This window comes from Brachycentrus maculatus, unplaced genomic scaffold (assembly GCF_059751285.1).
Source record: "Brachycentrus maculatus isolate JH-2025_06_01 unplaced genomic scaffold, ASM5975128v1 h1tg000158l, whole genome shotgun sequence".
NCBI classification, from domain to species: Eukaryota; Metazoa; Arthropoda; class Insecta; order Trichoptera; family Brachycentridae; genus Brachycentrus; species Brachycentrus maculatus.
Genome location: NW_028280911.1, coordinates 1,044,643 through 1,059,493, shown reverse-complemented (window position 1 = coordinate 1,059,493; position 14,851 = coordinate 1,044,643). Strand labels below are relative to the sequence as shown.

The 14,851-nt window shown below is 31.1% G+C and overlaps 1 protein-coding gene and 1 long non-coding RNA gene across 2 annotated transcripts; one reads left to right on the top strand and one right to left on the bottom strand.

Annotated features, from left to right (window-relative positions):
* Positions 1-915: 915 nt before the first annotated feature.
* On the bottom strand, positions 916-3,660 carry LOC148308539 (uncharacterized). Its single transcript, XM_088261558.1, has 2 exons — positions 3,230-3,660; positions 916-2,099 (listed from the first exon to the last, which is right to left on the bottom strand). The coding sequence occupies exons 1-2, from the start codon at positions 3,570-3,572 to the stop codon at positions 1,093-1,095; spliced, it is 1,350 nt and encodes a 449-aa protein (XP_088117684.1). The 5' UTR covers positions 3,573-3,660; the 3' UTR covers positions 916-1,092.
* A 1,755-nt stretch (positions 3,661-5,415) lies between these two features.
* Positions 5,416-12,120, top strand: LOC148308538 (uncharacterized). The gene is made up of 3 exons (XR_015837670.1): positions 5,416-6,455; positions 8,167-8,444; positions 11,939-12,120. It is a non-coding gene; the product is annotated as an uncharacterized LOC148308538 (long non-coding RNA).
* Positions 12,121-14,851: the final 2,731 nt, after the last annotated feature.

The following is a 14,851-nucleotide window of genomic DNA, read 5'->3' as shown; positions in this document are numbered from 1 at the left end:
TGTACCAATAAATAAATAAATAAATTTATAAACATTTTTCTCCCTGTGAAACTACCCTTAGCTTTTACGTAAATTACAATAAGAATTATTTATTACCCTTTATGTACCGGCACTGGATGCAGCATTGCCGAGTCGTGGGGATCAGATCTCTAATTCAAAAGATTCCCTCTTCCGTGGTCCATACGTCAAACTCGAAAGGTCAGCAAAAGAAAATTAACTTCCTTAGATTACAAGTTAAATCCAGGCTCATCACGTCTCAATAACACTCCTTCCTGAAAGGTATTTACCCTCAGAACTTATTAGTGAGGGAAAGAAAGTTTGGACGTACCTTAGAGTAATTAGTTTAAATGTGATTTTAGTTTATGTTAATGGTTTTATGTATCAGAAAAATATTTATTGGGGTTGCAAGGCAAGAAGGTTAGAGCCATATTTATTAGTTTTAAAATAAAATAAAACATGATGTAAATAATTTATTTCTTTACACGTAGGTACTTTATAAATTTCAGTATTTTGATATGGAATATTGTTCTATTTAGATAACTCCTAGTTTCAACATAAAGGCCGATACGTCATTATCGTTTTTTTCAACAATTAATAGATTTTTTTTTTACATATTCATTTAATTATTTACCTTTGTGTTCAATAAGTCATACATTAAAAGGTAAATTGCCATGAAAAAATATCTTATAATATAACAAAAATAAATAATTATTTTATGTATTAATTTTTTTAAATCAAACACAGATTTTTTGAATTTTTTATGTGTTTTTTGTTAATAAAATACAACTTAGTAGACTCAAAAAATCTGTGTTTGATTTAAAATTAATACATAAATTAAAATGGAGTTCTACAAATTAAACGCCAAGTCAATAAATAAATAATTATTATTTGCCAACGTCTGTACCTTAGTGTGTGTTTTGTGTTTATTTGTGTAGGTAAAAATGGAGGATCGTAAGCCCTGGAACGCTTAAATTTACATCTTCTGTTATGACATGTTTAATACATAAGGTACAGTAAATATGATTTTAATTATTTATTGCTTGTACGACACTGCTTGCTGACATAATTGAGAATTTAGTTACACGTATTTAATTAATCACTATTTTTTCCATTCTTATACAATATATCGTAATCAAATATCTGAAACTTGGAACCGCCTAATTCTATTCGTCCTTCTAAATAAATAAGCAGTTTCTGTCTATAATTTTTTAAATCAAAAACTATCGTTTTATTATCAGTGCTATCACATTGCAAAATATTGTACCTTTCGGGTTTTATATTTAATATTTTACTTATTATATTACGCAGTGTTTGTTTGTAATCTGACAACCTATCAGAGCTTTTTAAAACCAGCTTATTCGACCCTCTTTCGTTAAAAGCCAAAATCATTAGCAGAGCTTCTCTTAAAATAGCGTTATTCTTCTTTAATCTGATCTTTGTATCTTTAATTTCGTGTTGCAATGCATCTGCTTGAGTATACAATTCATTGTACATATTAATAATATATTTGGTTCTATTAACTTCCATTTGTAACGTCTCTTGGCAAGTTTTATCTCCAAACTTTTCTGTGACATTTATAGAGGTTTCTGGTAATTGTTCATTGTTGATTTTGTAATCGAAACGATCATTTAGAGTTACACTTAAATTTATAGTGAAAGTTTCATTGTCATTTAGTAATAGTCTGATATCGTTAGTAGCGTAATCAGCATCAATAACTGGAAATGTTCTTATATAGTAATCGGTAAAGTCGACCATATCGTTTGCATTATTTTCTGGTACTTTAGTTTCGACTAAATCAGGAACCACTTTTTCGGTTGTTAGAATTATCGGTGTTTCGGTAGAACTCGGGTGTGTAGTTGTAGAAGTCATCGGTCTTGGTGTCACAGCCTGCACTTGATGAAGCTCAGGAGCGTATAGTTTTGTGATTGGTGAAAAAAATCGTTTGAAGAAATTTTCATACACTGGCTTGGAAATCGGACTATCTTCTTTAGCATTTATATCTTCTGACGGACTCCATGGTCGGGTATCCTCTTGTGAACATGGTTTGTCTGTAGTGTTTTCTGTTGCATGTATGGCCGATTCATCCACAAAATCGGAAGCTGAAAAATATTTTTTTAAATAATTGAACATATATGTATAACGCGTGATGTACCCAATTGTAACTTTAAAATCTTATAACTTTATTTTAACAGGTAACCGGCACAACATACATACTTATATGTACATACAAGTGACATTTATTTACAAGGACCGTGACTGAATAAAAGAAGAAAGAGTGTTAAGTCCCTATAAAGCTATCCATAAATTAGAATTCAAATAAATATTAAATGAACCTACATTAAAATGATAAAGATAATTACAAAGTCATAGTAGCCAAGAGATTATGATTATTGAAATATTTTTCGTCTTTGTTTATTTTTTACTTGTACGTAATATTGTTTATTTTACTCGAAACAAAAAATGTACTGCCATAACACAATACGTTTAGTGTGAACTTAGTTCACAAATCTAGCTTTGTCCGCCGGGTTTTGTGTTTATATTTTTGTTCTGGCATATCAAATGTAGGGTTATGTCAGCTCACACTTAGAAGTATGTTCAAAAATATTAATATTATACACTTAATACATATAAATTGTCATAATACATGATACCAAAAATCTTTAATTTAATAATAATAATAATGCAATTCAATCAATATTGATTGGTATGAATACATAAAACGCAAAACAAAATTCAATCCCGATAAACTCAATTTTATACAGCTTATCATCAATATTTAAATATAAATAAAATAATATTTTTATATATGTATAAATAAAAGCATAAATAATATTTATTATAATAATAATATATAATAAAACTCTTATCCGCACCCCAACGGTGCATAGGGCACTGTGTCATATTAACGCTGTGTTATCTTGATCGTTTACACATGAAGGAAAGGTGATCAGCCCTACGCTTCAGGTACCAGTCCATGGTAATATTGAATAAATATCACAGTGAAAAAATCACTTATATTTATTTTACCCCCCTTGGGAATCGAACCCGGGACCTCCAGAACGGTAGCCGAGCGCGCTGACCATAACACTACGGAGGCGGACAAAATACGGATATTTATTAAGAATTTTAAAATAAACGTATTGAGAACAATTAAATGAAAGGTAATATAAAAAATTATATTGGTATACGGTATGGCAATAAGCAGTTTATCAAAAGAATATCATCATACCTTGAAGTCGTTTTGTAATTGGTTCCATCGATATAATATTCCCTCTATACCTCACATTATACCAGTAAATCAGGGTGTACCCAATGTCGAGTTTCACAGTATTGTTGGTGTAGCACCACAACCCATCTTTGGCCTCTGTGACAACTCCTTGGAATGTCGGAGTGTCCGTGGAACTCTTGTCTTCGTACGTGTAGCCGAAGAACGAGAATTCCTCGATATCCGTGTCCGATAAGATGCAAGCACGTATCCCCGTCGGAAAAATGGCAGTTGTACGCATTTTGAAACCGTAACAAGTTCGGGATAAAATCCCTAAAACGACAGAGAATATAATAAACTTTTTCATTTTACATACACACTTAAAACTTTTGAGATAGCTTCTGACTGATACTCAACACCGCTGTTTTGCGTCACTGCTGATAGTTCTCAATAACAAAATGAAATATCTCAGAGGTGTACTGTATAATGTCCATTTTCAAATATTTGGGATAAGATTTAAAACCAAGATAAAGCTGTTTTAAAAAAGCTTAGTTTTACTGAAAAATGTTGTCAAACTATTTATTCGACTATTTTTTAAATTAACAGTTTTTTTTATTAAAAAGCTTGTAAAGCTACGAACATAATAACTAATATTACCATTAAATAAATAAATACTTTTTTATTTTATCTCAAGAAAATTTCACTATTCCATATTTTTCCTACAAATTTTTTTTCATAGATACATTTTCTTCATTTTTTTTAAAATTATATGTATTACGGCTCTTTAGGCATATCCTGTGTTGCACCGAAATACTTACATGTTTGTACAATAATATCAATAAAATGTGTGCATAAAAGTTGTTTTTTTATCCAGGAATGAAAACAATTTTTTTCTTTATGATACTACATTTTAATGATTTAGTATACCCTTTTTTATACAGATAATTTTTAGTTTATTTCTATATCAAACTTTTAAGGCAAATACAAGTTCAACTGAGTTGAATTTGTATGATCCTTATATTTTTGAGTAAGAAATATCTGAAAATGTTTTTCTTTAAGTTAACTTTTTATGACTTATGCAGCATGGTTCTGAGGTTAAGATAATTGTAAATATTATCATTGAAGAAGATACAGCATGTTCCATTATTTTGTCAAATTGAAGCACGTTTCATAAATCATTTATATTGTTATGTCGTCCGACATTTAAAAATCTTTACATACATGAATTCTAATGTTTTTGGGTCGTAACTTTTTATTTTAAAGGTTAACAACATTTATAAATTTTTGTTTACATTATATTTTAGAGCAACACTATCTAGTTATTTACATCAAACATAACAACATCCAAAAAACGTTAACAAATTCCGATCGTAGTCGATTGAAATGTCATAGACTTCAAATGTTGAATGTGTTGATTTCTGATCCCCATTGAGTTATAACTTATCTTTTTTTAACATTTCAACATAGGTGAAGAAGAATATGTACTTGAAAGTATTAAGAGGGCTTGCAATCTGTCATAGGCTGGTTTAATAGTTCATTTTATACACGTGAAACATTCACCATTCTACCCATGATTGCAAACCACACTACTCAAAATTTCCACTATCATACCTACTAATTTTATACTAAGAGACGCCTGAAAACATGAATGCTATACGTGTATAAAGTGATCACTTGAACTAGTCTATGACTAGTTTAAATGATCACTTTTTAAATCTATAAAACCAGATTTGAAAACAAAGATTTAGACATACTCAAAATATTTATGAATCATTGTATAGAACCAAATATAAGTATTTTATAAAACATGGATTTAGTTTTATAATTTTTTTAAACACCATTTTAATTGGCACCTATCTTTTTTATCACGAACTTCACTCAATTCTTTAGCAATTTAAGAACACTGCTTCATTGTTTACTAACAACCCAACTGATTTATTCGATGTGATTTTAAAAACCTGTTTTGTTTATGAGCGAAGAATTCATCAAGAAGTGTCATGTTCGAAGTTCAGTTTTATTATATCTACGAAGGTCAAATAAGAATTCAAAAGACGATAGTTTGCTAGATATTGTCTTAAATATTATAATGAAAAATAATGAAACATTTGTTATGGTACATTATTAGAACCCTGTTATCATTTAGATGGAAATACGTGAACATGATACAGTATTTTTTTTATACAAATTTATACTATTTTAGGACGCTTAGAAAGGTTAAATACTAATGAAAATGAAAACGTTTGGAAGAACTCAAAATTTTTTAAGTAAAATAAAAAAAAACTTAGCTTCCATTTATCATCACAATATTTTTTGGTATATCCCAAACATGTTGTAAATGAAGTTACTGGTCAAATTATGAACTGAACAAAATAGAAAATCATGTTTTCTGACGTTTCCCAGTATGTAAAAATAATCTGGGATTCATATCTTGCATATATCCGAATAAACGGGTCTCTGCTAAATAAAATATTTCTCAATTCAACCATACATTGCTTCAGTGAACTCACACATTTTTTAAAAATTATTTAATGTAATTTAAAAAATGTATACAATTTAACACAATTTCTATACATTTCTACTGAATATAATTTTATAATTTTAGTTGCACTGAGCCTCTGCAAAAAAGAGAATTAGCTCTTGTGCTTGGAGGGGAACTTTTTTCTTCTTTTTTATGTTAGTGACATACTTTTTTTTTTAATACATATTACTGGGAAATATTTATTTTTATGCGGTGCGTATTTATGTGGAGTTATCTTATTTGTTTTTTTTTGTCATATAATCTGTATATGTGAAAAGTGTTCGTTAAACTTATTTTTTTGAGAGTTTGTGTCTTTCATATTTTTAATTATATAGAATATATGTAGGAGTTCCAAAAATTTTAGTAATTTGAATAATGAGAGCATTGCATCATGATATTACCTTAACTTTCGATCGTTTAATATACAATATTATACAAAGAGTAAGAAGTCAAAGGATATTTACGTATGAAAGTACATTATGATGAAATTTATTTCATAAAGTATATTTTCTCGGAGCGTTTTCCAATATTCAAAGAGTGGAATATTTTAGACGTAAATGTTCCAATATCCCGTCTTCCACTCTGCCAAACTGTTTTGGAATTGTGTGACGACTTTACAAATCGGTTACTTTAACATCAACGCACAAGTAAAATGGTCCTTTTCTCCCCCTCCCCAAAGGCGAATGCTTAATGCTAAATACAGCTTTTTTACGATTTGCTCCGTTCAGAAAGGTGAGAAATCTGATGGTTTGTTTCAATTCCGTTGCCTTATTATGATTTGTGAAAATGCTCTATTATCGCACGTGTGCCTGCATTGCTCCTATTCTCTTATACGGCTGTGAAACATGGCACCTTTACAAGGGCCCAGAGCAGCCATATACTTTACATTGAGAACAGGTTATTTTTTGACATCTCAAAGATGAAGAAGAATAAAGAAATCTAGGCATTTACGGGGTTTACGACCGCCAAAGTCTGATGGTGATCACTTTACACACATGTAACATTTACCAATATCACCCATGATTAACAACCACACAACTCAAATTCTTGGAAGTTTAAATTACTAGAATTTCACTAGAGACATCTGTTGGTGAGATAAAGTAATTTGATTAAATTAATAATATTTTTTAATTATAATTTCTTCTTTATCTTTGAAATGTCAGTAAAATAATATGGAAAATGACTCCTATAATTGGAGTTAATCCATATTTGTAAACACGTATTTGGACACACTCAAAATGTTGTTGAGAACAGGTGTTTGAAAAGAATTTCAGGCGTGCGGTGGTGCGGACGCAGCTAATTTTGGTCACAACTGTCATCAAGAATTCAGTTGGCTAGGCCATGTGATATGTTTTTTAAATGCGTCCGTGAATAAAAATCGTTTCGTCAAATAAATAGCACCTTATACAAGACAAATAAGTTCACTGAGATATCAAAATATTTTATTAGAATTTTGGTCATCTAAAAAAAGAACTTTTTTTTAAAGTTTTGGATGAGTAAATCAAACAAAAATTACAAATGTCAAACGATGGAAATTAATAAAATAATGTAATAATTAACTACACGAGTATGTCACAATAAATAAGAATTGCTCAACATTTTGAGTGTGCCCAAATACAAGTTCAAAAATCTGGGTTACCTCCAATTAGAAGTTATTTTTTACATTATTTTTGACATCTCAACATACATAGATGAAGAGTAATATGGAAGTCTAGGCATTTACAGGTCTAACGGCCGTCATAGGCTTGGTTAAGTGATAATGTTAGAATTGATGTATGTTACACCTGTAGTGATCACTTAACCAATCATATGACGGTCGTAAGTCCTGTAAATGCCCAGACGTCCATTCATCTACGTTGAGATGTCAAAAAATTATGTAAGAATTGATTTTTGACAGTTATTTTTACTCAGTATTTTCAATACATTTTGTTGCATTGTTTTTTTTATTATTTATGTATTCAATATAGTTACAATTTTTGTTATAATGTAATTATTTTTTAGACATTTCTACTTCACAATCTTAAAATCAATAACGCAGTTCTCTCCAATAAAGAGACTAAGCGCTTGTGCTTGGAGACGGACTTACACCCACTATTTATTGTTTACGTTAGTGGGTGATGTTATTATTTTTATAACTACCTAACTAACTAACTAACCATCACGCCGCTTCCCCGCAGGGGTAGGCAGAGAGAATAGAGCGTCACACCACTCTGTCCTTGCAAACATTCTTCGCCTCTTCCACGTTCATGCATCTCCTCATACATACCCGCCGATTGTTACGACTCCTAACCTGACCACTTTCAAGTATTTCGCATACCTGATCGTTATTCATCCCATTATTTTAATTATAATTATATTTTATTATATTGATGTAGGTATATAATTAATTTAATTTATTTCTTAGAAATTTAATATCTTCAATTATTTTCATATCTGCCGGAAGGTTTTTGCACATGACTCATCAGTATGCAGATTTTGTATGGAGGATAACGAAACGCCAATCCACATTTTCTATAATTGTGACGCACTCGCTCGCAAACGAAGTCACATCCTTGGAGGACCACAACTGGAGTCCGAGAAGGTGAAGCTCCTACTCCTGACCTCCCTCTGTATCACAGCTCACTCCTTGGGAGTGAACTGTGAAACAAAGGGAGGTCACAATAGACCTAATATGGTCGCAGTGACATAAGGGATGCAAGATCCCTTCACCTCACAAAAAAGGTAAGTGCAGTACTTGGTTCCCAAATATTCAAAGTTCCGTTAGAATTTTTCGGTATTGTATTTTGGTATTGTATTGTTGTTTCATACATTTTCAAATTTTGCTTTTTTTCACAAACACCGATAATCAAACATATTTGAACTTTCCTAATCATCTATTGTTAACATATTATTTTTTGACATCTCATCAAAGATGAAGAAGAATATGGAAGTCTGGGCATTTACGGGGCTTACGACCGTCATAGGCTGGTTTGAGTGATCACTTTACACACGTGTAACATTCACTAATTCTACCCATTATTGACAACCACACTACTCAAATTCTTGGAAGTTCTATATATATATGAACCAATTTAGAAACCTTGTTCATGAATCACTAAAACTTCATTAGAGACATCTATTGGTGAGATGTAAAGAAACTTTTTATTAAGCAGAAACTCTTATATTAGTATGTGAGATCCGAATCCCGGATTATAATCACACACATGAGAAACGCCAGAAAATACCATTTTCATTTTTATTAATAAGCTTATAATTTGACCAGATAATTTATTTACAACATGATGAGATGTCAAAAAATAATATGAAAATAACTCCTGTAATTGGAGATAATCCAGATTTTGTGAACAAGTATTTGGACACACTCAAAATGTTGTATCTATTGTTAACATTGTGTAAACTTCTTTTATAAACACTTATTCGTGACTACCGGTTTCGGAATTTAATTTTTATACAATGGACAAATCACAATAATTTTATTTTAATGACCTGACAATGGAATGACTTTCTGAAACCGGTAGTCACGAAAACGTTATTATAAAATTGGTATTACACAAAGTAAACGATCAATGATAAGGAAGGTGTCTTTTTACCGTACTGTAGACCGGGGCTACTTGAATTTTGATGTGTTACTTGAGCCCAGTACAAAAAAATATTAATTTGTATTTGATCTACAATAATGAACGTATTGACATGATTCATTGTTTCCCTGTCAGGTGACACGTTATTGTCACGATACTTCGATCAATACCACGATCTAAATATTTTTTTTGTACTGGGCTCAAGTAACACATCAAAGTTCAAGTAGCCCGTTCTACGGTACCACAAAGTAATCAATGCTTTTATTATACAAAATATATTTGAACTTTTTTTTAAAAAAAATCCATTTAACCAGACTTAGCCATAACAACGAGTGACCAGATAAACTAGTAAAATAATAAATTTGTGATGATTTCCTCTTCCGTTATCAATGTTAACCGGTGGTACAGTACCCAATTTGACTTTCTAATTGGGCATGTTGATATTGGTTCATTATCTGCGGTGCCATCCCTAACGGCAACACGCGGCGACCATTTTGTCAAATAAAGATGTAATTCACCTGAGCTTATTGCAAACTTCACATGCGGCTCGTAGCCATTGTAGGAAAACATTACACGCACCATATAGCACAGGTATAGGCAGGTACGTATGTACTCGTGTACAGTGTGTTAAGAAAAAAACTTTTGCTTTGTATTTAAAATTGAAGAGAAAAAGCATTTTTACGTTTATTTTTTGACATCTGAACACAGATGAAAAAGAATATGGAAGTCTGTTCATTTACAGGGCTTACGACCGTCATCTGCCCAGACTTACATGTTTTTCTTCATCTATGTTGAGATTTTAAAAATAATGTAAAAAATAACTCCTAATTGGAGATACAACATTTTGAGTGTGTCCAAATACTTGTTCACAAAATCTGGATTATCTCCAATTACAGGAGTTATTTTCATATTATTTTTTGACATCTCATCAAAGATGAAGAAGAATATGGAAGTCTGGGCATTTACGGACTTCCATATTCTTCTTCATCTTTGATGAGATGTCAAAAAATAATATGAAAATAACTCCTGTAATTTTAGATTATCCAGATTTTGTGAACAAGTATTTGGACACACTCAAAATGTTGTAAATAAATTATCTGGTCAAATTATAAGCTTAATAATAAAAATGAAAATGGTATTTTCTGGCGTTTCTCATGTGTGTGATTATAATCTAGGATTCGGATCTCACATTCTAATATAAGAGTTTCTGCTTAATAAAAAGCTTCTTTACATCTCACCAATAGATGTCTCTAGTGAAGTTCTAGTGATTCATGAACAAGGTTTCTAAATTGGTTCATATATATAGAACTTCCAAGAATTTGAGTGGTGTGGTTGTCAATAGTGGGTAGAATTGGTGAATGTTACACGTGTGTAAAGTGATCACTTAAACCAGCCTATGACGGTCGTAAGCCCCGTAAATGCCCAGACTTCCATATTCTTCTTCATCTTTGATGAGATGTCAAAAAACTAATTGGAGATAATCCAGATTTGTGAACAAGTATTTAGACTCAAAATGTTGTAAAGGAATAGCATTTTTCAACACTCATACTAATGCTTTTTAATAAACACTTTTTATGACAATGGAAATATTATATAAATTAAAGTAATCTATTTATATGACAAGGAAAAAAATTAGGAAGAGTTTTTATACATAACAATAATTAATTATTATACATTAAATTAAAATTAAGAATAGTTCTTATTCGAGCATGTCGCAAACCAGACAATAGCAATAGATCTTCCTCAAGAGATACTTAAAGCGTAGGGCTGACCACCTCTCCTTCATGTGTTAATAATAGTCAAGGTAACACTGCGTTTATGTGATTCAGTGCCCTATGTCCCATTGGGGTGCGAATAAGGGTTTGAAGAAGAAGAAGGCGTAGAGATAGCTTCACAGGTTTGAGAAGTAAAGAAGTGAAGAAGAGAAAAAATTCCCGGATTACAAACATTATGTATAAATATATTTATAAAAATACACAGTGAAAGCACTAATAACGAGCATCTCTCATAACGAGTAATTCGCATAACGAGCGAAAAAACTGTGAAAAAGTTGCTCGCTTTACGAGCGACATTTCAAATAACGAGATACAGAGAAAGGGCAAGTCTCTTTTTCACGACACTCACTTGTGACCCGGGAGTTCTGAGCTAGTCAAAACAAAAGATGCTTCGCATTACGAGTAATATTCTAGAACGAATTATGCTCGTTATGAGAGGTTCCACTGTATGTGTACATTCTTTATTCTGCCATCGATCACCGCCTTGTTGCCAATCTTCACCATCCAAATCACCCGAATATAAAATATTAATATTAATATTGATGTCCAGATCTGGCAACGTTTTCCTATCTCCCTACACTCTGGTCCCAGTCGAGAGTGTTCTAACGCGATAAGAGTACCGCTCTGACCCAACATGTTTGCACTCCGATACATCCATATCCGAATCAGCCAACACAAATAATAAACACTATTACACGCCCCCAACACATCCACACTGTGAGACAATATATGTGAGATATAAACACATAACATTATTTTATTCGCTGACCAAAAAAAATGGAAAAATTGTTTTACTAGAAACACCAAATCGAACGAATTCGGAATATTTTCTATGTACCTACGTCTTCGTTTTAACTTTCAGATTATCTTTGGTTGCTGTGTAATAGTGATTTTTTCACTCTTATATTTATTCAATATCACCTTGGACTGGTACCGGAATCGGAGAGCTGATCACCTTTCCTTCGTGTGTTAACCATCAAGATAACACTGCGTTTATATGATGTAGTGCCCTATGCACCATTGCGGTGCAGATAAGGGTTTGAATTGAATGAATGAATAATAATAATGAACCTTGTTTAAAGCATATTTATTCGAAATATAGATTTCAAATTGTTTAATTTCATTGAGCTTTTTATTGAGCAGAAACACTTTTATTAGTATGTGGGGTCCGAATCCTAGATTATAATCACAATCCTGGAGATAATCCAGATTTGAGAATAAGTATTTGGACACACTCAAAATGTTGTATTTAAAATAAATATTTTTATTTATTTCGCTTAATCATTTCTTAAACTACAGGCATTATGAGTACAAATGGGGATGCGTGGAGGGTTTACTATTTGTAGTTTATTACGGGGCATATTTCCGAAATGAAGTACCCTTTGCGAAACCCCTAACGTCCCAAATCTAGATTTATTTATTCCTCGAGGAACCCTAATATTATTGTTTATGTATTTCGCGAGTTTATAAAAAAGAAAGCTGGCTTCCTAAAGCGCGCCGGCATAAAAATATTTCATGTGCAAATTGGATTAGGGATTTGAATGTTTAATTGATTTATCGAGATTTTTTAGGAAGAAAAAGCTTTTTGCCTTTTAAATCCAGATGTTTGTTGTATTTTGTTTGAAAACCTATCTCATTTTTCGGGAATCCTGTTGCTCACTTTGGACCAAAATAAATTTCCGTTTCATTTAATTTTTATTATTTATCTGTTGTGTAAACAAGAGCCGTATAAAGCACACATGAGTCAATATTTCAGTTAAATTTACATATTTTGATTCCAACGCCAATTAGGTATAGTTTGAGCATTATGAAGAAGTTAATTTTTTTCTTTTAAATATTTGCAGAAATATTTTTATTGAAGATAAAAAAGTCTGGGCATACAAAATAGGTTACGATTTGACATTGGCAGGCTTGTGAATAATTAAAGCACTTTGTAATATTAATAATTTAAAAAAAAAACAATCTCCTTATCATCCATTATTTACTTTGTGTAATACCACTTTTATAAACACTTATTTGTGACTACCGGTTTCGGAAAGTTATCAATGCTTTTAGCATACAAAATGGATTGATAATTATGCCCATTAATAAACATCCGATGAATCATCTTGTCCTTACTAAATCACGACCAAGTAATTTCAACATTTATTCAATGCAGTACCCTATGTACCACTCTGCCATTTTTATGGCTAGGTTTTGATAATCATGATTTGGATGTTGGGATAAAGAAACATTTTTCAAATTTATTTAATTGAAAATGCTTAAAAATATTTCTATCTATTATACTTATAGATAGAAATATTTTTAAGCACTTTCAAATAGAAATATTTTTGAAATAAAAATAAATAAATAAATAAATACGCAAAAATAGTTATACAAATGTCTATTTTGATTCTGAGAATTCGGTCAGCATATGACTTTTGGGCGGGATTTTTAATGATAAGATTTTTATTTAAACACTTGTACCTATATCATTTATAACAACAAAAAACATTACTTACATAGGTGAACTGGTTTTATACGCGATACGTAAAATGACAGTGTATGAATTTTTGTATTGCAGAATGGATTTATTAAGAACATTATCATGTAAAACAAATTGATCCCATTTACAAGGCAGGCGCTGTGGCGTAATTGAATAGACGCTCGACTGCGAAACTGGCGTCGCGGGTTCGATTCCCGCCAATAGCAAAATGAATTCAAGAAAGATTTATTTTCAAGTGGTCTAGGTGTTTGTGATGTATTTTTTACATTTAACTTCCCTATCCCTACTATCCTACCTGCAGGCAAGCATCTAAAATAGACGCTTTGAGGGTTAAATTCCTTTTTAAAAATATATTTAAAAAAAAAAAAAACAAAAAAACTTGGTCACCCCTGTTATATACGAGTATAAATATTATGTTAGTAAATGTACCTTATACCTACTGGCATGTAAAAATATTTTATATACAGCTAACAATAAAAGTACCCAACGTGTGTATTACGCAATATCCATTACCCATCCTACCCTCCTTCAACATTAGCAGATGAAATACAAACTTTTATGTCCTATTTTTAATACGATACCGAGTTCTTTTGTTTTATAGATAAATCAAAATATACAGTAACGCCATATGTGATCTTTCAACCCTTAACGACCCATATAACGGTAAAAGTACACAGCATAAAGTTGTCTAATACTCAGTCAAGCTGGAAGGTTTTTTTTTTAATTCACAAAAGCTTATTGTTTCATGAAATCTCTTTATTGTAACTATAAAAACAGTAAAAAAAACAGGTGCATATTTTCAATGTATTTTGACATATCGCTCAATCCTTTTAACAACGTCTTATATCAAAAATCGTCAATTTTTAGTTTTGCATATTTTCGGAATGCACAGAAAATGTACTATATCCCAGAAAAAGTGGTATATTTTTAACTTAATATTTACCCGCTCAGGGCAGATAGTGTTATTTTTGCATTTTGAAGAAATGGTAATAATTTTTTTGAATTTACTAAATATTTTTCAAATGGAGAAAAATCATTCAGGTTTCACCTAAAAAGATATGTTGCACAGTAAAAAGTTCAATAAGTGGCTTGATATTTTTAATACATTTTGTTATATTTTTTAAATTTAAGAATGATCTCCTGAAAAATCAAGTTTGTTTTATGTATGACGTTGTTGGAAGGAGTGAGTGATATGGTTTCCTCTGTAAAACCTCAAACAAATGTTTCACTATGTTTTCTGAAACTCTCGGAAAACCCGATAATGTTAGATGCATTTACATGGAAATAAAA